The 26,399-nt window shown below is 54.6% G+C and overlaps 2 protein-coding genes across 4 annotated transcripts in view; one reads left to right on the plus strand and one right to left on the minus strand.

The window, feature by feature from the left end:
* The first annotated feature begins 1,049 nt into the window (after positions 1-1,049).
* Positions 1,050-19,271, plus strand: CHRNA3 (cholinergic receptor nicotinic alpha 3 subunit). Of its 3 annotated transcripts, XR_006818776.1 has the most exons (7): positions 1,054-1,600; positions 2,998-3,137; positions 3,247-3,291; positions 4,213-4,322; positions 8,499-9,510; positions 15,863-16,765; positions 16,992-19,271. XR_006818776.1 is itself a non-coding variant. In XM_046009337.1 (6 exons), the coding sequence occupies exons 1-6, from the start codon at positions 1,510-1,512 to the stop codon at positions 10,250-10,252; spliced, it is 1,737 nt and encodes a 578-aa protein (XP_045865293.1). In that variant the 5' UTR covers positions 1,050-1,509; the 3' UTR covers positions 10,253-11,090. The 3 variants fall into 3 exon arrangements, 2 of the variants coding, with proteins under 2 accessions (XP_045865293.1, XP_045865294.1); XM_046009337.1 differs by lacking the exons at positions 15,863-16,765; positions 16,992-19,271 and adding an exon at positions 9,914-11,090 and having other exon boundaries at positions 1,050-1,600; XM_046009338.1 differs by having other exon boundaries at positions 15,863-19,271.
* Positions 18,707-26,399, minus strand: part of CHRNA5 (cholinergic receptor nicotinic alpha 5 subunit) — a 49,318-nt gene continuing 41,625 nt past the window's right edge. Inside the window, exons 3-6 of the mRNA XM_046009340.1 lie at positions 25,236-25,280; positions 23,875-23,984; positions 21,540-22,371; positions 18,707-19,471 (exon numbers count right to left, since the gene is read on the minus strand). Of these exons, the coding sequence (XP_045865296.1) occupies positions 19,310-19,471; positions 21,540-22,371; positions 23,875-23,984; positions 25,236-25,280 (1,149 nt within the window). The 3' untranslated portion in view covers positions 18,707-19,309. The remainder of the gene's footprint in view (positions 19,472-21,539; positions 22,372-23,874; positions 23,985-25,235; positions 25,281-26,399) is intronic.

Raw genomic sequence — 26,399 nt, forward strand, 5'->3', positions numbered from 1 at the left:
GGTAGTTCTATTTTCAACATTTTGAGGAACCTCCATGCTGTTTTCCAGAGTGGTTGCACCAGCTTGCATTCCCACCAACAGTGGAGGAAGGTTCCCCTTTCTCCGCATCCTCGCCAGCATCTGTCATTTCCTGACTTGTTAATTTTAGCCATTCTGACTGGTGTGAGGTGATATCTCATTGTGGTTTTGATTTGTATTTCCCTGATGCCGAGTGACGTGGAGCACTTTTTCATGTGTCTGTTGGCCATCAGGATGTCTTCTTTGCAGAAATGTCTGTTCATGTCCTCTGCCCATTTCTTGATTGGATTGTTTGTTCTTTGGGTGTTGAGTTTGCTAAGTTCCTTATAGATTTTGGATACTAGCCCTTTATCTGATATGTCGTTTGCAAATATCTTCTCCCCTTCTGTCAGTTGTCTTTTGGTTTTGTTAACTGTTTCCTTTGCTGTGCAAAAGCTTTTGATCTTGATGAAATCCCAATAGTTCATTTTTGCCCTTGCTTCCCTTGCCTTTGCCGTTGTTCCTAGGAAGATGTTGCTACGGCTGAGGTCGAAGAGGTTGCTGCCTGCGTTCTCCTCAAGGATTTTGATGGATTCCTTTCTCACATTGAGGTCCTTCATCCATTTGGAGTCTATTTTCGTGTGTGGTGTAAGGAAGTGGTCCAATTTCATTTTTCCAAATGCAGGAGCTTTTGCCTAGAGAATGAGAATGCCCTAAATGGGCACCCGAGATTGGCCCCAGTTCTTACACTTCCTGGGTCCTGTAAAATGCCTCCTTTCGTTTGGGGTTAAGGCAACGCATTCTGGAAGTCATAAAGACGACTCCCTTGCAGGTGCAACCCCTACCGCGAGTAGGTCGTCAGAGGAGCTGGGTGCTGGGGCTGGGGGTGCCGAGGGGGCAGGGCTGCCGGCGGGGACGCCCCAGGTGCAGACGCAGCGGCTCCATTTCCAAGCCTCATTCCTTAGTTTCTTCACCCCTGTTGTCAGGGAGTGTTTCAAGCCCACGGGGAGGAGCGCGGCCTAGCAAACACGCAGGTCCCCCTCCCGCCTCCACAAGCACCCACAGGCGGCGGACCCCGTTTCAGCCCCCCAAAACTATAATGAAAACACGAACCCCGCGATCACAGCATCACACCTGGGACACTTTGCACTTACTCAGCGGCGTCAGGATCCCGAGTTTCGGAGGGTGTGCGGAAGCCTCTCCCGCCGCCCGGCCGCCCCAGGTCCCCAGCGCGGGGGCCGCCGGGTCAGGCCCTCTTTGTCCCTGCCGCGCGCTCCGGGGGGCGCTCGACCCCCGCGGGCGGGAGGCCGCGCACGCCCCACACGCCCCGCACGCCCCGCCCCGCCCCGCCGAGCGCCGCCCCCGCCCAGCCTCCGGCGCCCCGCGGGCGGGAGGGGCCAGCGTCCGACTCGGCGCCCCGCGCCCAGGCGCCCGTCTGGCTCTGCGCGGGCGGGCTGGGTCAGAAGCCGCCGCGGAGTCCGCCTGCGCCTCGGCCGCGCGCTCCCCGCGAGCATGGGCGCCCACCCGCGTCGAGCCGGGGTCGCGGGGCTCCCGCTGCTGCTGCTGCTGCTGCTGCTGCTGCCCCTGCTGGTGCTGCCGCCAGGTACCGGCGCGGGACCGGAGGGACGGGCTTGGGGGCGCGGGGAAGGGGCGCCGGCCGCATCGGGGAGCCCGGGTGCCCCTCCGGCAACCCCTCCACCCCAAGTCGTCTGGGCGGGAGCCGGGAGGGCCGTGATTTGGGCGTCGGCGCCCTGGTCGTCGGTTCCATTGTCTGCCTCCCGCCCACCCCTTCCTTCTAGGAATAGATGGGGAAACTGAGGCCGGTGCCACCTACGGGAGGGGGGCATCGCGGGAGGCTGGGGGCCGGCGCGTCCGCCGCTCCCCGCGCGCTCGCCTCTCCAGGTCCAGGCCGCGCGTCGCGCCTGGTGCCGGGTCTCCGGGAGGAGGCCGCTGGCCAGAGCCTCACGGAGGAGAGCGCCGCGCCGGAGGGCGGCGGGGTGGACTGGCAGATGCCCAGGGGCCCGGGGTTCGTCAGGGCTACACCGGGAGTTAGGGGGCCGCCGTTTCTGTCCCCTTGATGCTGGGGACCCCAGCATTTCGAGTCCCTGCGCTCCTCAGTAGCCCCTGCCTGTGGTCTCTGATGTGTTTGGGAGGGGGCACCGGGCAAGACCCCATTTCAGGACGCGGGCAAGTTGGGTTAGACTTCCCCAAGGATTCCCCTCCTGCCCTCGCGGCGCTGTCCTCAGACCTCTAAGTGGGAAGGACAGAGGGCTGACTCAAGGCGCCTAGGGTGTGGCTTAGGAACAAAGGGGATCCCCCTACCCCTTTCAGGGAGGTACCTTTGACCACGCTGGGAATTGGCCATGGGTCTCACTCCGAGATCATGGGAGCCACACAGACACCCAGCTTCTGGGAGGTTTGGTAGGAAAACCCCTACGGAGTCCTGGGCTGCTGCAGCCTCCTACAGGCTGGGAGGCAGAAGGGAGAGGGGGTAGGGCGCACCCTAGGAACGCACTGGCCATCTGTCCATCCTGGGAGTGGCTGTATGGAAGCAGACTGGACTTGCACTGCCCCCACCCCGTGCGAGCACTGGAGGTCAGGATCCCGCCCCGTGGGAGCACTGGAGGTACCGTCCTTGGTGAGCCCTTCTCTGCGCTGCCCTGAGAAGCCCTTCACTCGCTGCAGCCCTGGGGTGGATGCCGATAAAAAGGATGTTTTCTGAGTAAAGGAAGTCGGGTTCAGAAAGGTTGAATCCCTTGCCTGAGCTCACACAGCTTCCAAGCAGTCTGGCAGGATTTGCACCAGATCTATCCAAACTCCAGCCCAGGCTTGTGATCATGGTGTCTCCCTGGATGTGTGTGACCTCATGTGTCTGGTGGGCCTCAGTTTCCCAGTCTGTAACTCGAGGCACTGCAGAGTCCCCACAGCAGGCGATGAGGGTGTCGGGGTGGGGGTGGGGGTGTCCCTGGCGCAGGGAAAAGTGGCGCGTCCTCCCCTCAGTGGCCGTGGCCTCCGAGGCCGAGCACCGTCTGTTTGAGCGGCTGTTCGAGGATTACAACGAGATCATCCGGCCGGTGGCCAATGTGTCCGACCCAGTCATCATCCAGTTTGAGGTGTCCATGTCGCAGCTGGTGAAGGTGGTGAGTGCGGGAGCCGCGACTGGGGCGTGGGGTGCGGGGCTTGGAAGAGCCTCTCCCAGAAGCAGCCCAGTGTTTGTGCTCAGGCCACCACTTCTGTCTCTCCTTCTAGGACGAAGTCAACCAGATCATGGAGACCAACCTGTGGCTCAAGCAAGTGAGTGAGCGGACCTCGGGCACTGCTGCCCCCTGGTGGTGTCTGCGGTCTCCGCAGCGCCACCCAGAAAAGCCCAAAGATAGGGTCTCTTCCAGGGCTTGGGGTTGCTGCGCTGCTGCATGGGGCCCCAGAAGTTGGTCCCTCAAGTCACATGACAGGTTGTCACCTAGAGGGAGACAGCTCCACAGTCACACAGAGACAGACCTGGGCCCGGAGCCGGCTCCTGACTCCAGGCTAGCGTCCAAGCCCACCTCCTTCCCTTCCTGCCAAAAATCGGTCCTTGGGTAAAATCAGATGCTGCTGTTTCCTCTGGTAAAACAAAAGCAAGGGCTCTGGATTTTCCTCTTCAGACTGAGGCCAAGGATACAGGCTTCCATGGGCCCCAGGAGGCCTTGTCCAGCTCCGGACAGATAACTTCCTGGGCTAACGTGGCTGTTTGCATGCCCAAGCAGGCTTCCCGTGCCCCAGAGCCTGGGGAGGTGGAGGGTCTGGTGCCCACTGGACACCTGTTCACAGTCCCAACTGTCCTCCCGTCCCCCAGCCTGTGTTCCTGAATGCTTCTTGGGCCCCGGGGGTGTCCTGGCTCCTTTTCCAGAACCTTCAGACACCAACCCCGCTTAACCTGGAGTCGGACGAGGGTTGTGGGTCATCAGCTCCCTGTTCTTGGGCTGGGGTGGTGCGGACGGGTGTGGAGAAGCGCCTGGAGAACCATTTCAGGATGTTATCAGCAGGCATTTGAGGCATGCAGCCGGCCTGCACTAGCAGCCACCCCCAGTGGTCGGTTTGGGGCTGGGCGGAGGCGGCCTGCACACACAGCCCGGCATGGGTGCCCAAACGGGCTCAGGGACATGCTGCGGAAGTGCGGTGGAGGGAGGAGACCGTGCATGTCCTTCCGCTGCCTGCCCCCGCTCCTCCCCCCAGATCTGGAACGACTACAAGCTGAAGTGGAACCCCTCTGACTACGATGGCGCAGAGTTCATGCGCGTCCCCGCGCAGAAGATCTGGAAGCCGGACATCGTGCTCTACAACAAGTAAGCACAGGGCGGCCGTGTGCCCGAGCCTGGGCCCTGCCCAGACTGTGTCCAGGGGGCTTCGCAGATGGGAGAACTCCACAGGGATTTACCGAGCGCCTGCAGTATGCCCGGTGCTGACCCCAGCCCGTTACTGCACCCCAGGGGTGCAGGAATCACCCGTGACCTCGAGGTGTGCAGCTGCCCACCGGAGAGGCAGCCAGGGAGGGGACGTGGCCACCGAGGCCCTTGCTAGGACAGAACCTTCCAAAGGTCAGGACCCAGGGGAGCTTCACCATCTCCCCTGACTCCGGGCCCCCGGTTCTCCACCTGCCCCTCGTGGCACCTCCAAAACCAGCCTCTTTCCCCAAACCTGACGCTTCCCGCAGCGAAGCTCTGTTACTGGGCAAACGTATGGGCTCCCGCAGTGTGTCCTAGTTTGTTCTCCGCGTGTGGAAAGCAGCGTTTCTGCCTCTGTGCTTTCTCTCTGAAGTCACCACGTTTCAGCCACGAAGCATTTTTCAGAAAAGCACTTGGTACAGAGCTCATCTAATCTTAACGATTCAAAGCGATCTGCATTTAGGTTTTTGTGTCAGATTAGGACAAACTAATATGCTTTAACTACTAGGGCTGAAGAAGCTGTATTTTGGCTGAGTCCCATTTTGTGATCTCTGGTGAAACAAGTCCAGATGGGCCACTTTTTCCTTTGTTGTCGTTGTTTGTTTGTTTGTTTGCTCGGTCTTCCCAAGGAAATATATCCATAAATGTTTCTTTCATGCAACTCCTATTTGTAAATTTAGTCTGCACGGAACTGGAACACAAGATAAACTCACCCGGTTTGCAAAGTCTGAGCACCCAGAGTGAGGGTCCAGGGGCGCTGGCCAGGGTGGGAGAATTTTTGCTGAGCTGGAACTGAGAACGTGTGCAGAAATTTTAATCTCATGGTGCAAATCTCAGGCCTGCTTTCTTGCTGGCAGTCTCGGGTGAACAGCTGGAGGACGGAGGCCGTGAGTGTAACAAGCCTGAGTCACCGTGAGCTGCTTCCCGTCAGACGTGGTGAGGAGCAGGTAGCATCAGGAATTCTCCTGGGATCTGGAACTGAAAATAGGTTCTAGAGGAACCCACACAGCTCTTCTCTCTGGGTTATGGCTGGAGTTTCTCAGAACTGGTCCCTCTGTGGAGAGTTTCTCTTCATTTTGACACATGAGCAATGTCTTCGACAAGTTCAGGCCAGAGTTCCCCTGGGGTTTCCTTGTTTTCGGAAGTTCCTTCTCTAGCAGGACCCCAGCACTCGTGGGCACGAGACACCCCACATTCTCACACGTTCCTAACACCCTGTAGCGTTTTTATGGAAAGCTTAACCGGAGATAAAACCCTTGCCTGCAATCTTCCTTACATTGAAGTCTTAAAAATGCTGAGAAGTGTCTCTGGAAATCACACGCCTGTCTAAGCGGGCAAAACCGGTGATTTCAGGTAGACAGTGGGGGCCACTGCCACGCACAATGGGACCACGACCTGAACCGGGACCGTCCGGGGCGACCGGGGAGCACAGGCCTTGCAGGAGCCTGTTCCTCTGGCTCAGGAGCCCAGACACTTCCTCCCTTTGTCCGTGAAGTCCTGTTATTGGGGCGGCACGCGGGATGAGCCTCAACTTTCTGAGTCCCGGGACGTGAGATGTGTTCCGCTGCTTGATTTTTCACTCCGGGAACTCCATTTGCATGTACATCAGAAGTCACCCACGCTCTGGATGCTTCTCTGGGGTTCCCACTTCTGTCTGACGTAGACCTCAGTCCTGTCCGGATTCACTCCCGAGACCGCGCTTTCCACGCTGTCTCGTTGCTTTTAGGCTTTGCTCCTAAGGCGGTTTTTCTTTTCGTGATTCTTTCTTCAGTTGCCAACTCTGTATACACCTGCTGCTGTCCGGCCGGGTTAACTTCTTCCTGTTACGTCGCTCCTTCTGCTTCCAGAGCTCGCTTCCTGCCTCTTGCTGGGCACACCAGACCGTCCATTTCTCCCGCCCCAGGGCCGTCCTTCCGGATGTGCACTTCTCTGCTTGCGATCTGGCCATTCACATTCTTAAGTCTCGCATTTCCCTCCCTGAGGCTGTTGTGGAGATAGTGGCCTTTGTCGAACTTTGAGACAAGGGTGGGTGGGGGTCTCCTTTCACCAGCTCGAGAGCGGCTGTGTCGGCGGGCCCCTGGGTTGGAGCATGGCCCCTGCTGGACACCTGCTTCTCGGACCTGTAAACTGTCTTCTTTCTCTTCTCCACCTGTTTCTGACCCCATTTAACTTGGGTCCTACCCTAAGCAGCATTTTTCTGGATGGGTCTTTGTCCGCTCAGGAGGGAGTTTGGGGAATATCTGAGACTCGAGCCCACACCAGCTCCAATGGCCGTCCCTGCAGACTATCCATGGACCCTGCCCCTCCTTGCTTCTCCCCCACAAATGAAGCCACAGGGTTAGGGTTAGGGTTAGGGTTAGAATCCCCTTGCAAAGGATTCAACAGAGAGCAGGGGCCTCTTTCTGGAGGGGCAGTTGCTTCTTGTTGGTTTTTGTGTCTGGGGCCCCGGGACACGAGAACTCCTCTCCCCCGGCCATCACTGCCCCCAGCTCACCTTAGGGCACATGGTGGTTTAGTGACCCCTCACTTGTGCCCCAGGTTCCGGTGGGTCAAGGCCCTGCTGCCGCTAACACTCCGTGGGAGCCTGCGGTCTGACTGTCGGCGTCCTCTTCACGAAGGCGCTGGACTAGAGCGGTGGCTAGGGAGGGCTGTCCAGTGACTGTTCTAGACCTCGGGGGGGGGGGGATGGGCAGTGGTCCCAGCTGCGGTCCCTCTGCCCTCATCACCCAAAAGCAGCCCCAGCCACGGACAGTAGACAGCGTGGCTGTCTCCCACTGGACACATTCACAGAGAAGGGAGTGGGCCTGTGCGCCATGATCTGGAGGTCCCTTTCCGTCCACGTGTTTTGTGGCCCTGGGACATGGTGAGGAGGTTCTTCTGGGGTCTTTTCAGCCCCCCTGAGCAGGCCCCATGGGTTCTTCAGGAGAATCAGAGTCAGGGCAACGTTGATGCTGCCCACTCTTCCTGCGTCCTCTCTGCGTGGAGCTGGAGCAAGGAGGAGCGTGTGAGAACGGGGTGCGCAGCGGGTGACCTGGGGCTGAGCATGAATAGAGCCGGCAGGGCACCTGTGGGGCAGACCAGCCGACCAGAGGACAGGGAGGCAGTCGCCTGTGTCCTCCAGGAGCGATGCTGTCACATGCCTTCATGGAGGCAAGGAAGGCGGGGCAGAGACCAGCAAGACACGTCCCTTCTGTGTCCACATGTTCTCACTAAAGAACGGAACACAGCTGTCCCCAGAGGTTCAGGTGTGTCCTGTTTGCAGCCCGCAGGGGGACGGGTGTGGTGGCCTCTCCTTCTGGAGAGTATGGATACCTCCAGTGCAGAACTCAGAACTGGAGGAGACCATTAGGGCCCCGGGGCGAGGCCATAGCTGTGACTTAGATGCAGGACTCAGGCCCACGGGGCTCTGTGCAGACAGGTGGGGAGTGCAGAGGTGAAAGGAGAGAACCAGGGAGGTCAGAAAGCAGGAAGGTAAAGGAATCTGTGCACAGGGTCTGAAAGACAAGGCATCAGAACCCGTGATTGTTCGAGCGGAGCGGGGTTGGGGGTGTGGGGGGGTGCAGGGTCGCAGGCTGCGTCTGGGGTGAGCCCAGCTGTCGGGGCTCCGGGTGGGGGGAGTGGGCCCCCTTGCCATCTCACGGCCCCACAGCCTGGCCCCACGCACCCACGTGCACCTAGCAGGTGCGCACTAGATCTAGACTGAGTGAGGGGCTGACGGGTCTAAACCAGAAGGAGGGGCAGACATGCCCACAGGAGTCCTGCCTCAGCAACAACCTTCACCCCATTTCCTTAGATGGGAAACAGTCTGTTTCTGGCCTTTGGAAGCATCTCAGTAAATATCAAGGCAGACTCACAGTTGTGGAGCGAACCAGGGACATGTCCTGGGGTCGGGGGGACGCAGGCTTGGGCTGCAGCGTCCCCGTCAGTCAGCAGGTGGTGGCCTGGGCGACCTTCTCCAGCATGCCCTCCTGCTGCGTGGTCTCGTAAGAGGTTCCTGGCACCCGCTGCCTGGGGTGTGAGAAGCGGGCCCGGGTGAGCGCGTGGTCATGACCCTGGGCCGCCCTCCTGTCTCTGCAGTGCTGTCGGGGACTTCCAGGTGGATGACAAGACCAAAGCTCTCGTCAAGTACACGGGGGAGGTGACTTGGATCCCACCCGCCATCTTCAAGAGCTCGTGCAGAATCGACGTGACCTACTTCCCGTTCGACTACCAGAACTGCACCATGAAGTTTGGCTCCTGGTCCTATGACAAGGCCAAGATCGACCTGGTCCTCATCGGCTCCTCCATGAACCTCAAGGACTACTGGGAGAGCGGCGAGTGGGCCATCGTGCAGGCCCCCGGCTACAAGCACGACATCAAGTACAACTGCTGCGAGGAGATCTACCCCGACGTCACGTACTCACTCTACATCCGCCGCCTGCCGCTCTTCTACACCGTCAACCTCATCGCGCCCTGCCTGCTCCTCTCCTGCCTCACCGTGCTGGTCTTCTACCTGCCGTCCGACTGCGGCGAGAAGGTCACGCTCTGCATCTCCGTGCTGCTCTCCCTGACCGTGTTTCTCCTGGTCATCACCGAGACCATCCCGTCCACCTCGCTGGTCATCCCGCTCATCGGCGAGTACCTGCTGTTCACCATGATCTTCGTCACACTGTCCATCGTCATCACCGTCTTCGTGCTCAACGTGCACTACCGAACGCCCACCACGCACACCATGCCCGCCTGGGTGAAGACCGTCTTCCTGCACCTGCTCCCCAAGGTCATGTTCATGACCAGGCCGGCAGGCAGCGAGGGCCCCGGCCAGAAGCCGAGGCCAGCCTGCAACGCCGAGCTCTCCAATCTCAACTGCTTCAGCCGCGTGGAGCCCAGAGGCGGCAAGGAAGGCTGTCCCTGCCAGGACGGGACATGCGGCCAGTGCCATCACCGCAGGATAAAAATCTCGAATTTCAGCGCCAACCTCCCGAGAAGCTCCAGTTCGGAGTCCATGCACGCCGTGCTGGCCCTCTCGACGCTGTCGCCGGAAATCAGAGAAGCCGTCCAGAGCGTCAGGTACATTGCCGAAAACATGAAAGCACAAAATGAAGCCAAAGAGGTAAGAAGCCCTTACTCCCTGGGGCGGACGGGCGGGGTGGGCCTGAGTTCGGCCCGGGGTTGGCGGCTGACCTCAGACCAGCATTTCCATGGACCAGGTGGCTGTGCTGGCTGGGCGGTGTCACTGCTCCCAGCAGGGGAGCGGCCCCCGCGGCCCAGAAGCTGGCTTGTTGGCTGAGAGCACGTGGCCTCCATGTGACCCGAACAGCTGAGCTTACACTCACACTTTCCTGTCTGACCGCTTGTTTGCCCCATTTAGATATCAGGGGCACGCGAGTCTGCGTTGCATGGACACCCGTGTGATCCCGAGCTGAGTAAGGACCTGGGGTGTTCCTGGCGCCCCCTCCAGGGACCCCCGACCTCCTGATGTCCATTAGCTTTACCCTCCCTTGGCCTTCTTCTAGATGGAACTCCGTGGCACGTGCCCTTCCATAGCTGACCTCTTCCATTCAACAAAACGTGTTGGAGGTTTGCCTCCCACCTCACCTGCGCTGCCAGTTCCATGCCAGCTCCCAGCAGGCTCGTCTGGTTTGGGCTGTTGGAGGAAAGGCACCGCGTACTCTCATGTGCGTCTTCCAGCGGACATGCGCACCCGCGGGCCTTGCGGAGCTCCGCAGGGAGGCATTTTTAACTTCCTTGGTGGGCACCGTGAGGTCCCCCAGGCATTCCACCAGGGTCGTCCCCGCACCAGGTGGCGTCTGCGTGTTCCCATGGCTGCATGTCCCTCCCCCCGATGCGTGTGAACCAGAGCCCTGTTGCCGTTTTCATGAGCTTTTCCCTGCTGAGAAGTGAGCAGGAATCTCCCGTTGGCTTACTGGCCGTTTGTCCGTCTTCTCCTGGGAGGGATCCAGGCGCTCTCTCCTGTCGGTTTCTCATTGGCTGAGCTCCTGTTTCTCCCGCAGATCTCACACCAGAAGGGACGTGAGCGTTAGGCACGTTTTACACTTAGCAACAGCACGTGCACGCTGCTCCCTGACCCCGCGTTTATCCCCAGGGTTGTCAGAATCACACACGACGCTTTTGTAAGAAGCTCTGCTTTCACATGAATGGGCTCTGCCTCAACTAGCTGAGTCGCAGGGAGCTAACGAATGGATCGTTCCAGCCCCGGGCACACCGCGGGCAGTTAACACGGGTGCAGGGCGATGAGAGCCTCTCGCGTTCTGCTCCGAACGCCCGGGACAGTGGAGGAGACAGGAGGGAGCCCGCAGCCGCCGCCTGTCCTGCGCCCCACCGGCCTGCACCGCGGTGAGCTCGCCATGGCCACGGCCACTGCGGGGCCTCCCACTCATCCGTCATTGAGCCACAAAGTCAGGCTTGCCTTTAACTTCAGCTGAAACAGCTGCTGGAGCGGAAGTACCTGATCCGAGACAGCCTGTCGCCCCAACACTGAAAACACTGCAGGCACTCTACCCTTTCTGCATCCCCTGACGCAGCTTCGTTTCCGTTAACAGAGATCTCGTGAAGACTGAAATCTGAGTACTCGTACTCAAGCCTCTGTCGCGCTATCAAACTAACTCTCAGGGCGCCCGGGGGCTCCATCTGTGAAGCGTCTGCCTTCAGCTCAGGGCATGATCTCAGGGTCCGGGGACTGAGTCCCGCATCGGGCTCTCTGCGCTGCGGGAAGCCTGCTTCCTCCTCCCTCTCTGCTGCTCGCCCTGCTTGTGCTCTGTCTCTAAAATAGATAAAATCTTCAAAAAAAAGGAAAGGAATTAACTCGACTCCAAAGTTACTAGGCACCATACAAAGTGTTAGAGTGTCACAAGCATCTTTTCTACAAAAAGACACTGTTAAAAATTGTTACTAAAAGAGAAGTTGCCACTGAAATGCCCAGAAGATAAATTAGTGGCCAGTGGATCGCACGCGCGAGGGGCAGCCATGGCTCAGCTCTGGTCATCTGTTGCCACAGGGGCTGTGGGCCGGCTGTTAGTGCTCCGGTTTCTCCAGAAATGGCAGAAATCTGGCCCACAGGCCACTGGACAGCAGCCTATGAGCGGGCAGTGGGAGCCGGGATGCCCGCCCTGTGCTGAGGACACGCGAGCTGTCCAGAGGGGCCCTCCCACCCCTGGGCCGTGATTCAGTTTTCCAGAGAGGCTCCTGCCCCCTGGGTCCGTGGATTGGCCTCACCAGTTTTGGGTGCAGCCGGTCCCCTCAGAAGCTCACCACAGGGCTGGACTTCCAGTCATGGCCGTGCTGGCCCCCACGGCACAGGAAGGCCTGGTGACCCTGGCAAGGCAGCTCTGTTCTTTGGGTCACTCATGGGGATCACCATGTGCTCCCACTTGGTCTCACAGTGAGAGCGGGGGTTATAGTCATTCTCGAGCCTGGAGTCCCTCGGAGGTGCCCTTTGCTGATGGCCCAGTTCCAGCTGGTGGTCGCCTGCTCTTCATCTGGGAGGTGCGCCCGTGCCCTGGCCCGGATCCTCCAAGCTGCCAGTCCGCAGACCGCTTGTCTTCTGCTGGCTGGAGACGGACACACACAGTGTGCGTGATGTCATGGAGCAGCATGGACGGATGCTCCCGCCTTCCAGTCTCCCTTCTGATCGGTGCCTTCTTCAGTCCCGTGTCAACGCTCTGTTTCCACCGTTTTATTGCATGTTTTCCGTTTATTTCTCTTTTTCCCGGAGTTCGTGCCGTGCGCCGTGAAGTCTGAATCGTAGCTGCTTGGAAAGCCACATCTTCTGTTTTCGTTCCTTTCGGGGAAGCTGTGGTCTGAGCGTCAGACCCACAGCATCACCGGGCGTCCGTGTCTCGCCCCCAACTGCTCCCTGCTCCCCTCGGCCCTTCCTGGCTGCCCAGCCACCCTGGATGTTACCGGAGCTGCGCTGCATGGGGTATGCAGAGGGGGTGGATGCGTCCCTTCCTCGCAGTCGGCTTCCCGCACCAGGCTCTCACCCCGGTGCATCTTGGGGCGTCCTCCTGTCCCTCTCTCCCCGCACCGCATGCCTTCTCCGGGGCCGACAGTGAAAGCTTCAGAGGCCTGGGGGCTTCAAAACGTAAAAGCTCTCATTTTCAAGGGAGTTTAGCTGCATCAAAAATTCTCAAGCTGAAGTTCTTTTCCTTAAACACTTAGAAGGTACTACTGGTTCAGTGTCACTGATGAGCAGTTCTCTGAACTGACGCTGTTTGTCTGACTGGCAGATTGAGTGCAGAAGCCTCTGGAATCTGTGCACCAGGACCCGGGTGTGTGTGCGGGTCTCTCCCAGCCGGACATTCTCACCAACCGCTTGCCCCGAACTTCCCACCTTCAGTTCTCAGGGGCTCCAGGTTTTCCGTGGAGATTTCTCCCTCTTCCTCTTTCCCCCAACTGCACACCTGTGCGTCCGGCCCCCACCTCGCCCCTCCTGCCCTCCGCCCCCCACCCTCCTCACAGGTGCCCTCCTGCTGACTGTCCCATCTCTTGGGTCTTTTCCTTGACTTGTCTGTCTCACTAGTTTCTTCGGTGACCCTGCTCCCTCTACTTCACATTTCTAATACTCTGTCATCTCTGTGGATCTCGTGTTTAGTTTAAATCCTTAACCTGTCTGTCATGTGAATTTCCTTTCGAACGGCTACGTCTGCTTACTGAGGTCTGAAAACTCACTTTTCCCGGGTCAGCCATCCTTGCAACTTGTTTGGGGAAGTGCCCATGTGGCCACAGGCCCAATGGACTAGACCACCCTTCAAAGGTGCCTCTCCCTCTGCATGACCTCGTCACTCAAGGGACATCTCGACCTCTGGCTTTTCACCTCCGCCAGGCTCTCGTCTGCTCCCAAGGAGCCTGCATCTCTGGGCAGGGAGTGGACAGTCTGAAAAGAGGTAGAGCTTTCGGGGTGAAAAGCGCACGGCCCAAAGCTGTGCCCGGCCCCCCCTCCTCCGCCTGCCCACCCCAGCGCACCCGGGCCAGCCCCTAACCTACAGGCTCCTCTGGCTTCAGGGACATTCCAGGGCTGGGCTGGCAGAAGGAGCCAAGACCTTGTGCCAGTTCCCCATTTTGTCTGACGTCTCTTTGTTATCATTAGTTCCAAAGTTTCCACGAACCACCCCGCGTCATCGTGCCTTCGAGACTTTAGCAGACCTAACGCTAGTTCTCACCCCGCTCTTTGTGCAGCCCATGTGTGTTCCTGGTGAGACTCACGTCCCCTTCTCCTGCACCAGGCTAAGCCCACGAAGACGTTAGAGGGACATGTGTAGTTGGAGAAGGGTCGGGTTTCTGATGGGCGTGAATCCCAGCAGGTGTTGTGCACAAAGGACTGGGTGCCCTGGAAGGACCATGTGCCCCACCTCATCTCACTCCGCAAGGCGTCTCATTCACCCTCGAGGGGAGCACTGTCCTTTTTTATTATTTAGATGCAATGAATTAACAGAGTGTGTTATTAGTTTCAGAGTTCAATCTCTTTAACACTCAGCACTCAGAGAAAAGAGAGGGGCCCTACAACCAGCAATCATACTACTGGGCTTTTGTCCCAAAACCACAGATATAGTGATCTGAAGGGGCACCCGCACCCCAGTGTTTATAGCAGCTACATCCACAATAGTCAAAGTACGTAAGAGCCCAGATGTCCATGACCGATGAATGGATGAACACAATGGAACTTTCCTCAGCCATCCAAAGGATGAATACTTACATTTGAGTGGACAGGGATGGAACTGGAGGGGATTATGCTAAGCGAAATAAGGCAGTCAGAAGAAGAGTTCTATGATCTCACTGATACGTCAAATTTAAGGAACAAAACAGAAAATCATCGTGGAATAGAGGAAAAATGAAACAAGATCAAACCAGAGAAGGAGACAAACCGTAAGAGGTTCTTGAACAGGAAACAAACTGAGGGTCGGGGGGATCCCGAGGGGATCAGGAGGGTGAATACCGCTCTTACCTGCATGTCACAGATGGAGAAACGAAGGTAAACCGAGGTCACGGAATTGACCCAGATTCTCAGACTCTGGGATTGAAACCAAAGTGTCTCCAAGTCTGTGTTTCCACCCTCTGCCCGTGACAGCCTTTGAGGGCATTCGGCTGGCCCAGCGGCCAGAGGAATCCCAGGGTCTATTCTGTATTTGAGGCGCTTACAAACCACAGCCTGGGTCCCAGGAATTCAGATGAAGCACCTGCACACAGGGCATTAGGTCTAATTGTAGCTGAGCCCAGGGTCTTCAAGAGCACCCCCCGTGCAGCTCACGATGGGAGCGACAGCTCTCGTGCCCCAGCCCGTTTCCGTGCACTTAATTCAGTTACTGAATCACATGCTGCCTCTTTATTACGTGATTGTTTCTTCAAAATCCACTGATTCATGGGTTCTCTCTTCCTCAATTCAATTACGGCTTCCTTGCTTGCGGAGTCGTCTAGGACTGTAATTAACGTGCGGTTCTCCTTCCTGTTTCAAGCCTGAGCCGAAGCAGTGTTATATGCAGTTAGTCTTGCTCTTTCTTCCGCCTCTTACTTTATTGTCAGCAATTACGTCTGATTTCCAGCCTGTCCTTGTCCGCGGTGCTCAGGCCTGACGGTGGAAGAGGAGAGGATCTTTGGTTAGCTGGGCCCGGGGAGGGCCGCGGGGATAACGCCGGCCTGGCCCTGATGTGCTGGTTTCATGGGCGGAACAGATGCTGAAAGGAAATTAGTATCTAAAATGGGGTAAGAACAGTACTTAGAAGCAATGGTAAATGACGGTTGGATTGTATTATCTTTTCTAACAAGGTCCAGGAGCCCTCCCACAGGCACAGGTCAAAGAACTGGTTTTATGAACCTTATAAACTAGAAGTCAGTTTAGGAAAAAATAGATTATGGGGCATCTGGTGGCTCCATCGGTGAAGCGTCTGCCTTCGGCTCAGGTCGTGATCCCGGGGTCCTGGGATCAAGCCCCACGTTGGGCTCCCTGCTCTGTGGGGAGCCTGCTTCTCCCTCTGCCCCTCCCCTTGTTTGTGCTCAGTCTCTCTTAAATAAATAAATAAAATCTAAAAAAGAAGAAATAGATTATGTGTACATTAAGAAATTTCTGTGGGGGTTTTTTGGGTTTTGGTTTTTGTTTTGTTTTCTTTAAGTAAGCTCTACACCAAACATGGGGCTTGAAGTCACAACCCTGAGGTCAAGAGTCAGACGCTCTACTGACTGAGCCAGCCAGGCACCCCAAGAAGTTCCTGATGTAAAACAGACTCCGCATGAGTGTTTTATGCCTGTTTCTCGCAGGGCGTGGAGAGAGACTTGGGACTGGTGGACGTCTGCAGGCAGTGTTAGGAGCACGTGCTTTCTTGTGTTGGGAGGCCGGATGGCTTCAGCCGCTGCAACGTGTTGACTCCATGTTCCCGCTGGAAGTGGGTTCCCTCCGCAGCCCTTTGGGCTTTATTTTTTCTGCTTTCCTGACATGTGGTTTTGTTTTTCAGATTCAGGATGACTGGAAGTACGTGGCCATGGTCATTGATCGCATCTTCCTGTGGGTTTTCATCCTGGTGTGCATCCTGGGGACGGCGGGGCTGTTCCTGCAGCCTCTGCTGGCGAGGGACGAGGCATGAGGCCGCGCTGGGTTGGCCGGCGGCTGACCTGCCTGGGCATGGGGCGTGTTTGTTCCTTCTGGTGGGAAACTGCTCCCCTAGGATGTGGCCCGTGTCCACCACTGGGAGGCGCCCAGTTCAGTGCAGGACCTCCAGCCTCACCCCCACCTCCAGACTCTCCTCGTCCCAGAAACCATGAGCCCCCACCCCTCTCCCCTGACACCCCCATGCCACTATTTGTAGGATTTTGACCAAGGACCCCATATAAGTGAATTTTTGTGACTGCCTTCTTTCCCCGAGCATAATGCCCTCCAGGCCTGTCCGCATGGTGGCAGGTGTCTGAATGTCCTTCCTGTCACGGCTGAGCAACACTCTGGTACACGAGCAGATGTTCTGCATATCCGTTCATCCGTTGGTGGATGCCAGGGGCTCCCACATTTTGGCTGTTACAGACAACGCCGCTGTGAATGCGGGTGCCCAGGGATCTGTTGGAGACCCTGCTTCCAGTTCTTTGGGGTAGAGGCCCCGAGGTGGAACTATTCTACTTTTAATTTTTTGAGGAAGCACTGGACGGCTCCCAACGGTGGCTGCACCATCTCCCGCGCCCCCGGGGCTCCGGCTGGCCTCGTCACCGTCAAGGCTCACTCCCTGTGCTTTCGACAGCACCCGTCCTCCTGCATGGGAGCCAGGGTCTCACTGCCATATTGATTCGCATTTACGTGATGATGAGGCTGAGCGTCTCCTCCTGAGCCTCCCGGCCTTCTGTGCGGCGCCTTCAGGGACGTGTCTGCTCAGGTCTTCTTCCACTTCGGGGCGGGGTTGTTGGGGTGTTCAAGGAGTTCTCTGCGTATCGTGGTTATTAAGCTCCTATCAGGCATGTGATGTGCGGTATTTTCTCCCCGTCTGCGGGCTGACTTTTCACTCTGTTGATAATGTCTTGTGATGCACAGAAGTTTTAAATTTTCATGAATTCCACTTTGTCCGTTTTTTGTCACCTGTGCTCTTTTGTGTGATATCCCAGAAGTCACGCCAAATCCCGCGTTGTAAAGAATTCGTCCTGTTGCCTCCAAGAAGACTTGCATTTAGGCTCTTTCTCACGGTTTCTGTCATCAAGCTACGGGCGTTGCTTCTCGCATTTCAAGGCTTACTTATCCCGTTGTCTTCATTTTGTCAGAAGAGATTCATGCGAGAAAAACATCAAGAGTATTTATTATGGATAAGTGAACGTTTAAACTGGATTTCTGGTAAAGAAACGTCAAAATACAGCTTTTCTGCAATGCCGGGTGGTATGCTGTACCACGGACCGTGTGAAACGGCTGAGCTGGGAAGACTCCGCCTGGTGGTGGTGGAGGCGTAAGCCAGACCCGGGCACGTCTGTTTAGGTCGGTTCGCAGCAGATTTCCCGAGGCTTCCTTCCCCAGCCCGCAGCTCCCAGTGTCGTGCTGTCTCAGCAGCAGCCCTCCCCCCACCGGCTCTGACCCTGCACTGCGCTCCCCCCGCCACCCGGTTCCCGAGATCCTGAGGGCCGTACCTGCACCACGGAGCCCACGTGTGTCCTGGAGCAGCCTGAGTGACCACTGCGAGAGGTGGCGGCTGTTCCCACGGTCACAGTGGACGGACCTCGGCCACAGCACTTCCCAGCTTAGGCACCAGTGATGTTCTGCATCACTGTGCTGGAAGGACTGTCCTGGATGTTGTGGGATCTTTAGTGGCCCCCCAGGGTCTGCCCAGTAGACGCCAGTGACACACCCCCGGTCTCTTGCCGGTTAGGACAACCAAAACTGTCTCAAAAAATGAAGTGTCCCCTCGAGCACAAAACTACCCGATTGAGAACCACTGCTTGAGACAGGTTATTTAGAAGCGAGTCTCCAGGACCACAGGCTGGAGTCTGGGTGGCCACTGGTAGGAGACGAGGGTTCACGGAGACCGTTTTGATCTTGTCACTAGTCGTTTGGATGTTTAGGCTACGCAAAAATAAAACCGACAGAACTGCAGCCCGTGCTGACTTGTGTTTCGGTAAGTCAAAGGAAGATCTCTCTAAAATTTACTCACAGGAGTTACAAGCAGCAGGAATGCAGACCAGAGAGGAATTAGGGAGTGAACGTGTTAAGCTAGCTAACAGGCAGTTTAAACTCAGCAAACCCAATGTTCGCTTGTTGAGGGACACCGAACGTGTGTCCACGGTGAGACAGGGAAGAGCCCGTCCGCTCCCGCCTCCAGAGAGCACCGATGCCCTCAGACAGTTACTCACCGTAAACAAAGCATTTGTTCTCTGAGACCCTGGAATCGTGCATCAAACCCAGGCTTCTGTCATGCTCTCCCCGGTCGGTCGCAGCTGAACTGGGACACGAGAGAGGGAATCTAACTCGTTTACTGGTGACAGCCCGTCCGTCCCGAGTGAGCAGTGAAAGGCTAAGCCCGCATGACATCTACCAGCCCTCTCAACTCCAGGGCTCTGGCACTGTCGCATTGGGACGAGAGAGAAACCGAAACGTTCCGGACACAAAATGATGAGCTTCTGCCTGGTTAGAATCCACCTTTCCCTGCGGAAGATGGTTTTACTATGATTTGGTATTATCCACAGCGGTTTGGTTTTTTTAAGTTTTAAAACTGAAATTCCCTTCATTGTAGAGGACTGTTCTAAGATGATGGGTAGAGAAATGCTACAATTTATACAGAAGGAGGTTATTGTGGAAAATGTGGACAAGGGGGTCGAAATTATTAAGGAGACACTCGTGCATGTCCGTGGGAGTTGTCTATTGTATGATTTTACAACGAGCGGTAAGCTACGAAATAGTTAATACTGTAATTGTTCAGTTAAAGCATCTAAGAAATAAAGTAAGCCTTCAAGGAATTCCCGCTTTTCGTTTTTTTTGACACGTTGGTTCTAGAAAATCAGCATCGCACTTAATCGTCACGGCACCAAGTCGCTGGCTCATTTACCACCGCTGTGGGCCGCTGTGCCAAAGATGAGATGCGGGTAGAGAACAGATTTAGATTTACCAAACGCAGAAGGAGTTCTGCAGTCAGTCTTCAGACACGGTCAAGCAGCATGCTCCCCCGTGACTGCAGCTGGTGCTATTTGCCAGGACCCGAAAGCCGGGTTCGCACTAGTGCGGTTCCGATACGGGGTCACTATTTCTAGATCAGATGTTGAGCCGGCAACTCACTCATGCCGGTGAAGTGTTCCAGTGGGCAACCTGTTAGGGTAAACCAGTGTTAGCCGCTGTTGGTCTGATCGAGCTGGCGTCAAATTTCAAGCACAATTTACATTTTCTAGGGTGATAGGTACAGAGCTATGCGTGCCTTTCGTAACTAAATTCCGACCGGGGGGAGGCATCACTTGCTTGCCTGTCCGATGTGAACTGGGACTGTTATGTTTGCCCACTTGTGAATAACAGGAACAAAAAGCCCGAGAGATCCAACAACTGAAACCAGAAGAAAAGTCCACAGAAACATCCGGTCCAGCACCTGGGCTATGAATTTCCAGTCTTCAACAACCTGTTGCAAAAGAAGAAAAAACACACATACGTTAAACACGTGACCTAACGTTGTGTAATCAAGATATTACACACTGAGTTAGAGGCCAGACCAGCTTCTGCCTCCCACCCCCGCCTCGTGACAACGAGGGACCTTGTGCTCAGAGCTCAGGATGCGTACCGTCGCCACGAGCTTGCAGGACCACAGCACACGCAGGAAATTATAGTCTGATTTGTAAAATATTCAAGTGGCATATTTTACAGATGTTTAGTAAAGTCGGGATACACTACGTGAATATTCATTAGTAAATAAACTTAAAAAACCTCTCTGGTTCTTTTCTATACAGTTATCTCTGGTTCTTCTCTACACAGTTATCTCTGGTTCTTCTCTACACAGTTATCTCTGGTTCTTCTCTACACAGTTATTTCCGCTACTCATTCTGGCCCAGCGGTGTTTACTTACTGTAATTTGTGAAGAAAGCCCACCCTGAGCTTAATTAATTTCAAGCCAAGTTAAAAGTTGGTTCAGAATAATATTTATTGGACAGTCCCGAATCTTCTTCCCTGCCCCACAAGCTGCATTATTTGGTTTTGAATTCCCTGGGGGCCACTTTAATCTGAGCTTGTGAATTCAGCTCTGCCGGCCTGGACCTCAGTTCATCCCATTTCGCAACCTAAGTGGGGAGGGAGCTCAGCAGCTCTCAGTGACCTCCGAGGAAGGGCAAGGGGAGACCAGCCCCTGAGCACCAGAAGTTGCCCCTGCCTTCCTGAAGTACAAGGTCCCCTACAGGAGCTCTGCCCCCAGGTGTGGGACAATGTGGACTTCAGAGGGCTATAAACACTCTACTGATTGTCTAAAATCCATTTGCTGCCTCCAGGGGATGAGCCCTGGTCCTTTCACACAGCCCTTTGCAGACATCAATTAAATTCCATCTCTATTCCAATCATTGCTTAACATCTATATGTTTTAAGACTCCATCGATTGCTTCAGACCTCACAAACTCATCATACTAATCATGCAATAGAAACCTTACAAACCCACAAGCATTACACGTTTTTCCAAAATCTATGTCCTATGCTCCTTCCGGGGGGAGGGCTGTAATTTTACCAGATTCGCTTTGATGCTTCTTCCCACACCTGCTGGACACTTTTCCATTTAAAGAAGCTTTAGAAAGGAGAATTCACATAATTTTAATGGGACTGTTCCAAGCAAATTCAATTATGGAAATGCTTATTCCTAGCTTTAAAAATATTACACACGAGTAAGAATGGTGGGATGACTGAGTGGCTCAGTGGATTAAGCCTCTGCCTTCGGCTCAGGTCATGATCCCAGGATCGAGTCCCACATTGGGCTCCTTGCTCAATGGGGAGCCTGCTTCTCCCTCTGCCTCTGCCTGCCATTCTCCCTGCTTGTGCGCTCTCTCTGACAACCAAATAAATAAAATCTTAAAAAAAAGAGTAAGAATGGTGACATTGAAATTTGATGTTTTGAAAGTTCAATCTAATATCACATTAGTATTCATGTTCAATTCTTACTTTAAATATTAACCTTAAGTAAGAAGCCAGTGAGTTATTTTCCCTAATAAAGTTTGACATGAGTTTTTATTTTTAAGCAGTCAAGCATGTTGTTAAGCACTATTACTAAACTTCACATCACACTTTGACACATGTGACACCTAACACCTTACTGCTTTTAATCTCACTCATGTTCTGCAAATGAACAACAAAAGGACATATTCTAGAAGAAATATCTTGGCTATATTTATAAAGCCTCCATTAGGCTCATTGGTTAAAAAATGAAACAAATTCTGGTCAATGATTGTGCCGAGTTGTGCCGACAGATCAGCACAGAATTTAGACACAAACTTATGGAAGACAGAATTAAAATAATCATGGCGGATTATCACTCTTGAGAATGACAGAGTTGCCAGGGGGACAGAGAAGCGAGGGGGCAGAGGTGGCCTGATACTGATGTTTTGACTGAAACCAGCTCCAGTGAAGACATCAGGGTCCCCTCGAGGTCCTGCCATTTACTCCGCCACACTCAGAACAGAAGCAGCCATGTATCGCAAACACCACACGGCACAGACCTCACGGACGTCGTTCTCCTTCATGACATGTCTGGTGATGTAGCGGATGGAATCCAGCGCGGCCTCCAGCGGGTTTTGAGAAGACTCTGGTCTCCCAGCGCCCTCCATCCCCTCTTTCGGAGCGAAGTATCGGTCCACGTGGCTTCTCATGCAGAGCAGTTTGGGAAGTTTGTGCAGAAAGACCCTGCGGACCCAGGGCGCCATGGCGTCATGTGTTGAGGAGGAACGGTGGTGGATGTTGATGGCGAAGACGGTGACCATGATGGACAGCGTCACAAAAATCATGGTGAACACCAGGTACTCTCCGATCAGAGGGATCACTTTGGAAGACGAGGGGATGATCTCCTCGATAACCAACAGGAAGACCGTCAAAGAGACCAGTACTGACGTGCAGAGACAGATCTTCTCCCCTTCGTGGGAGGGGAGATAGAAGACGAGCACGGTTAAGAAGGAGAGGCCGATACAGGGAATGATAAGGAACAAGGTGTAGAAGAGAGGCAGGCGCTTGATTACAAAGGAGTACGTGATGTGCGGGTACCAGCAGGAGCTGTCCGTCCTGTTCCCTTTGCTCCCCGTGGCGCTGACAATCTCCCATTCTCCATTGTCGAAGAAGTCTCTCTTGTCTACGTCTTGGTCCTCTAAAATGATATCAACCTGTGATCCGTCGTAAGTCCAAGAACCAAACTTCATGGAACAGTTTTGGAGATCGAATGGGAAAAACGTGACATCGATGGTGCAAGAACTCTTGTAGTTTGCCGGTGGCGTCCAGGTCACTGTGCCGTCATGCCTGACGACAGCTTTTGTGCTGGCCCCCTCAAAACGCCCGTCTGCGCTGAAACACACACACGCACAGGCCAGTGAGAGATGAGACAGCCCAAGCCCTCACTTCACGAGCCTTCTGTGAAAGAAAGCCTGTGCCAAAACACGAGACACTCCGTAGATGAGTGTGCCGGAGACACGGGGACTCTGTTCTAAGTCCATCTTCCTCAAACACGGGACCCTCCGGGAGCAAACTCCTTCCACGTCCTCTCCAAGACTGGCGAGCCAGCTCGACTTCCCAGCATGCTGACTCTTGAGAGGCTGAAAGATCTCACCTGACCTGTGAACTACAACTGGGCTATTTAAACAATCAGAGAGCAGCCAGAGCCCGACTCCACGTGCCTAGACGCCCCCACAATGTTCTTCCCTCTGTCAGAAACACTGGACGCCAGCCTCTAGGCCTCTCCAGCCCTGCCACCCTTGGAGCTCACCTCCTGGAGAAGTCAACCGACATAAGCTTTCTTTGAAATGCTAGTTTCTTTTACCTTAAAACTCATGGGACTTTTGTTAGACTCATGCCTATACAAACGTGTTTTCAGCAAGCCGGAGTACAGGACACTCCAGGGAGCTGTGTCCTGAGAACGTACACCTTGTTCCCTCCTCACCTGCGGAGAAGCGAACAAGGAAAGGGTGTCTAAAGACTGGTATTTTTGCATAGCGTTTGCTCTGACTTCGTGCCGAACACCTTCTTGCAAATACCACAAAGTGCTTTAGGAGAAGCACAAATTCCCCGATTTGCCATGGGTGGTCCTAGAAAACCTGAAACTCGATCCCAGAATTATCCTTTCCCCCAGTGAGAACCATCCTGAAGACACAGCGAGTAGGACGCCCGTGGAGATGAGTGGACGCCCCTCATCAAGGGATAATTCCAATGCAGTATTTAAGAAAATTAGAAGCAAAATTTATTTGAATATAAAGTAGAACTTCAACTATTTTTTTGAGAAAATACCCCCCAAATCAGGAAGGCAATCTGCCAGATATGTAGTCTATTAAATCAGAGGGTAAGTCTGACATCAGGCTGCCCCGTGTGAAGCCCACCGGACACAGGCAAGCTGTGGGATTGAGGCCGGGGTTGTAACGCCGGTCCCCGTTCATCCGTCAACAATGCCACCCGAACGACAGTCGGGATCGATAAAGCACAGCGGCTCGGAGCACGCGGCCAGACATGGAGTGAGTCCACTGTACGTGGCGGCTACTGTGCACGTTGCCTCCAAGTGTGGGGATGATGGGGTTATAATGGCTGACACCCCCCCCCCCAGTTCCTTATACCTTCCTGGACTTTCTAGATGCTCTACAAGTCTCAAAAACCAAAGAACACTTTTACGATCAGGAAACAATATACCAAGAAAAGGAGAGGATCCACGGAACCTACGTGTTGTTTCACAAAAAACATGGGGTCAAATCATTTGATCTTAGAGCTAAATAATGTTCCAAGGGAAGAAAAAATTACTAGTGCCTCATAAAAATACAAGTGCTTCCTTTTAAAATACAAAGTGGTATTTAGAATATAACTTACTTATCAAACAAAACAATGTCTGGAGTCCAGAGAGAGTCTGAAGGGACGCGTATAACTTTTATTCCTCCGTACTCCTCAGGATGCCATCTTAATTTCACGTCCGTCCACTCCTTCAGAACAAAGACAATGGCCTCAATTGCCAATTCCAATGACATTGACGGCCAAGAGTAGTAAGAGCTACACTTTTTACCAAATCCAGAAGTTCTAGACACAGAAAGCATCTCTGCTCGCCACAGAGAACACTCAGCTCCACATCTTTCTTGAGAGCACGGGAGCACAGCCCTGGTCCTCATGCACACAGGTGAGGCCCATGCTCTGCTCGGCACCTCCTCCCTCACCAGTGACCACGCCCGGGGCTGCAACCAAGGGCATGTGAGGACCAGGTTTAGGCAGACTTTCTCTTTTCCAGCCCTATTGTCATTGGTTGGACTGGTCCCTGAAGGGGGGCTGGATTTATTACACACGCCACAGATATAAACGCCTGTCCAACCTCCACGAAGTCACATTCTGGGATCATGTTAAGACTTGCACCCCCAAAAAAAGGATGCATGTCTTTTAGGAATTAGGGCCAGGGAACTGGTAGTAGGTGTTATAATTAGGGATAATGAAGAAAGACCGAAGGGAAACACAACAGCAGCTGAGGACATAAGTCTGATGGCCCAGAAGACATCGAAGTCCTTTCTACAAAGGGGCTCTGTCTGTAAGAGTAATTCATCCCCCATTCCCATCTCACTCCAAGTAAATACCACCATCCCGACCCCAGCCCAGGTGCCTACTAAACGCCTCCCACTGCTTCTCTGACCTCATCTATACACCCCTCCTTCCCCATGGTTCCCTCACCCCTACCCATACTGGCTGTCTTGCTCCTCCTGAAACACCCCAGGCACACTCCAGCCACAGGGCCTTTGCATGTGCTGGTCCCTCTTTGCCTGGGTCAGTTCTCCCCCAGATACTCACATGGCTTCTTTCTCCTCCTCCAAGCCTTGCTCAAACACTACATTCTTCTCAACGGTTTCCCCACCCATCCTATTTAAAAGTACATCCCCAAAGATCCTGTATCCTTGCCCCCTGTGAAGCTTATCAGCATTCGAGGCACAATACAGCTTCCTTGTTTCTTTCCTCCGACCAGAAGGAAGCTCCCTGATGGCCAGGACTTCTGTCCGTGTTGTTCACTGCTGTTTCCCTGGTGCCCACAACGGTGCCTGGCAGACAGCAACCGCTCCATGAGAACCCCATCGACCCCCACCCTCCTGCATCCTGCCCCGCCCCCAGACACTCCCTGCTCGCGTTTCTCTGTGCTGTCAATCCTCTGGTCACAGCACCCAGGACCACTCAGGTGACCTTTCGCATTTCATACACACCTGTTTCAACCAGACATTTGTTGTCATTAACTGGTTTTTCTCATCCTAGAAAACAAAAATGTAAACAAGGCTGATTATTTCAAGTACAGAAACAATAATTCTAGAAATAAGAACTTTCACAGTCTTATACAAACACTCCTGTCCGTACAGTCCCTACATCCTGCTCATCGATGCTGTTTTCTGGAAGGGCAGGATCCTTTTTTCAGCCTAACTGCACGTCATTCCCCCCAGGGTGCTTGTATGTGCCGTGGAGCACACCCCCGGCATCTCTGACTGAACACACGGGCTCAACTACGCTGTGACCTCAAAGCTGAGACACAGTCCAAGGAACGGGCACAGCATGACTTTACATCCTTAGCGCTAAGAAAGGAAGAAGCTGACTGTGAAATATTGATAAAGCATACGGTGCTCTCAGAAGTGCCACAATGCAGGGAAGGTAGTTCTGTCTCTGCTGAGCACAGCTCTGAACCTCTGGGGCGCTGCCACGAAGATGAGACACCGCGCTCGCTGCCCTGCGTGCGACCTCACGAGCTCTCACAACCGGCTTTGCTAGAGAACTGAGTTCTTCAATACTTGCCACTCACGCCTCCCTGATGTTGTTTCTTTGCTGTGACCAGCGTTTCTCCAGGCCCAACTAAAGTGACATTTCTTCCGTGACATTTATGGAAACAACATGGAGCCGACTGGGCCCCTACGAGACCATCGTGATCATCGGCCATGGTGTGCGGGATATAATGCCAAGTGCAGAGACCCACACGTTAAGAGGCCATTCCTGGGCTGGGGAGAGGGGACAGGGTTTTAAATGTCTCGGGTGCTTGGAGGGCACTCATTCCAATAGCAGGTGAGCACCCGGGAGAGAGGAGGAGGATGGAGAAGTCACCTCCCTTGGGACAAAGACAGCGGTGAAGTCCCTCCCATGGGAACAGCCACCAGGAAACAGCAGGGCCATCCCTCCTGCACTCCTGTTCCAAAGGGCAGTTGTCCTTGATTAAAGCACGCGAGCTGGCAAGGGCCTAGAGAGTTCATCTACTGTAACCCATTCATTCTGCAAGTACAGAAACCAGCCCAGAAAGGCCACTTGCCTAAATACCGCCAACCAGTGGGAGAACTGATGTTAGAATTCAAAGCTCCTGAGTTTAAACCCTACCCTACCAGCTCCCCCAC

Source organism: Meles meles, chromosome 6 (assembly GCF_922984935.1).
Source record: "Meles meles chromosome 6, mMelMel3.1 paternal haplotype, whole genome shotgun sequence".
Taxonomy (NCBI): Eukaryota; Metazoa; Chordata; class Mammalia; order Carnivora; family Mustelidae; genus Meles; species Meles meles.

Excerpts from the sequence above, each read along its gene's own strand:
- CHRNA3 (XM_046009337.1), top strand. The coding sequence starts at position 1,510 with ATGGGCGCCCACCCGCGTCGAGCCGGGGTCGCGGGGCTCCCGCTGCTG. Across the intron at positions 1,601-2,997 it reads CCTGCTGGTGCTGCCGCCAG|TGGCCGTGGCCTCCGAGGCC; the intron begins GTACCGGCGCGG and ends TCCTCCCCTCAG. Across the intron at positions 4,323-8,498 it reads GACATCGTGCTCTACAACAA|TGCTGTCGGGGACTTCCAGG; the intron begins GTAAGCACAGGG and ends CTGTCTCTGCAG.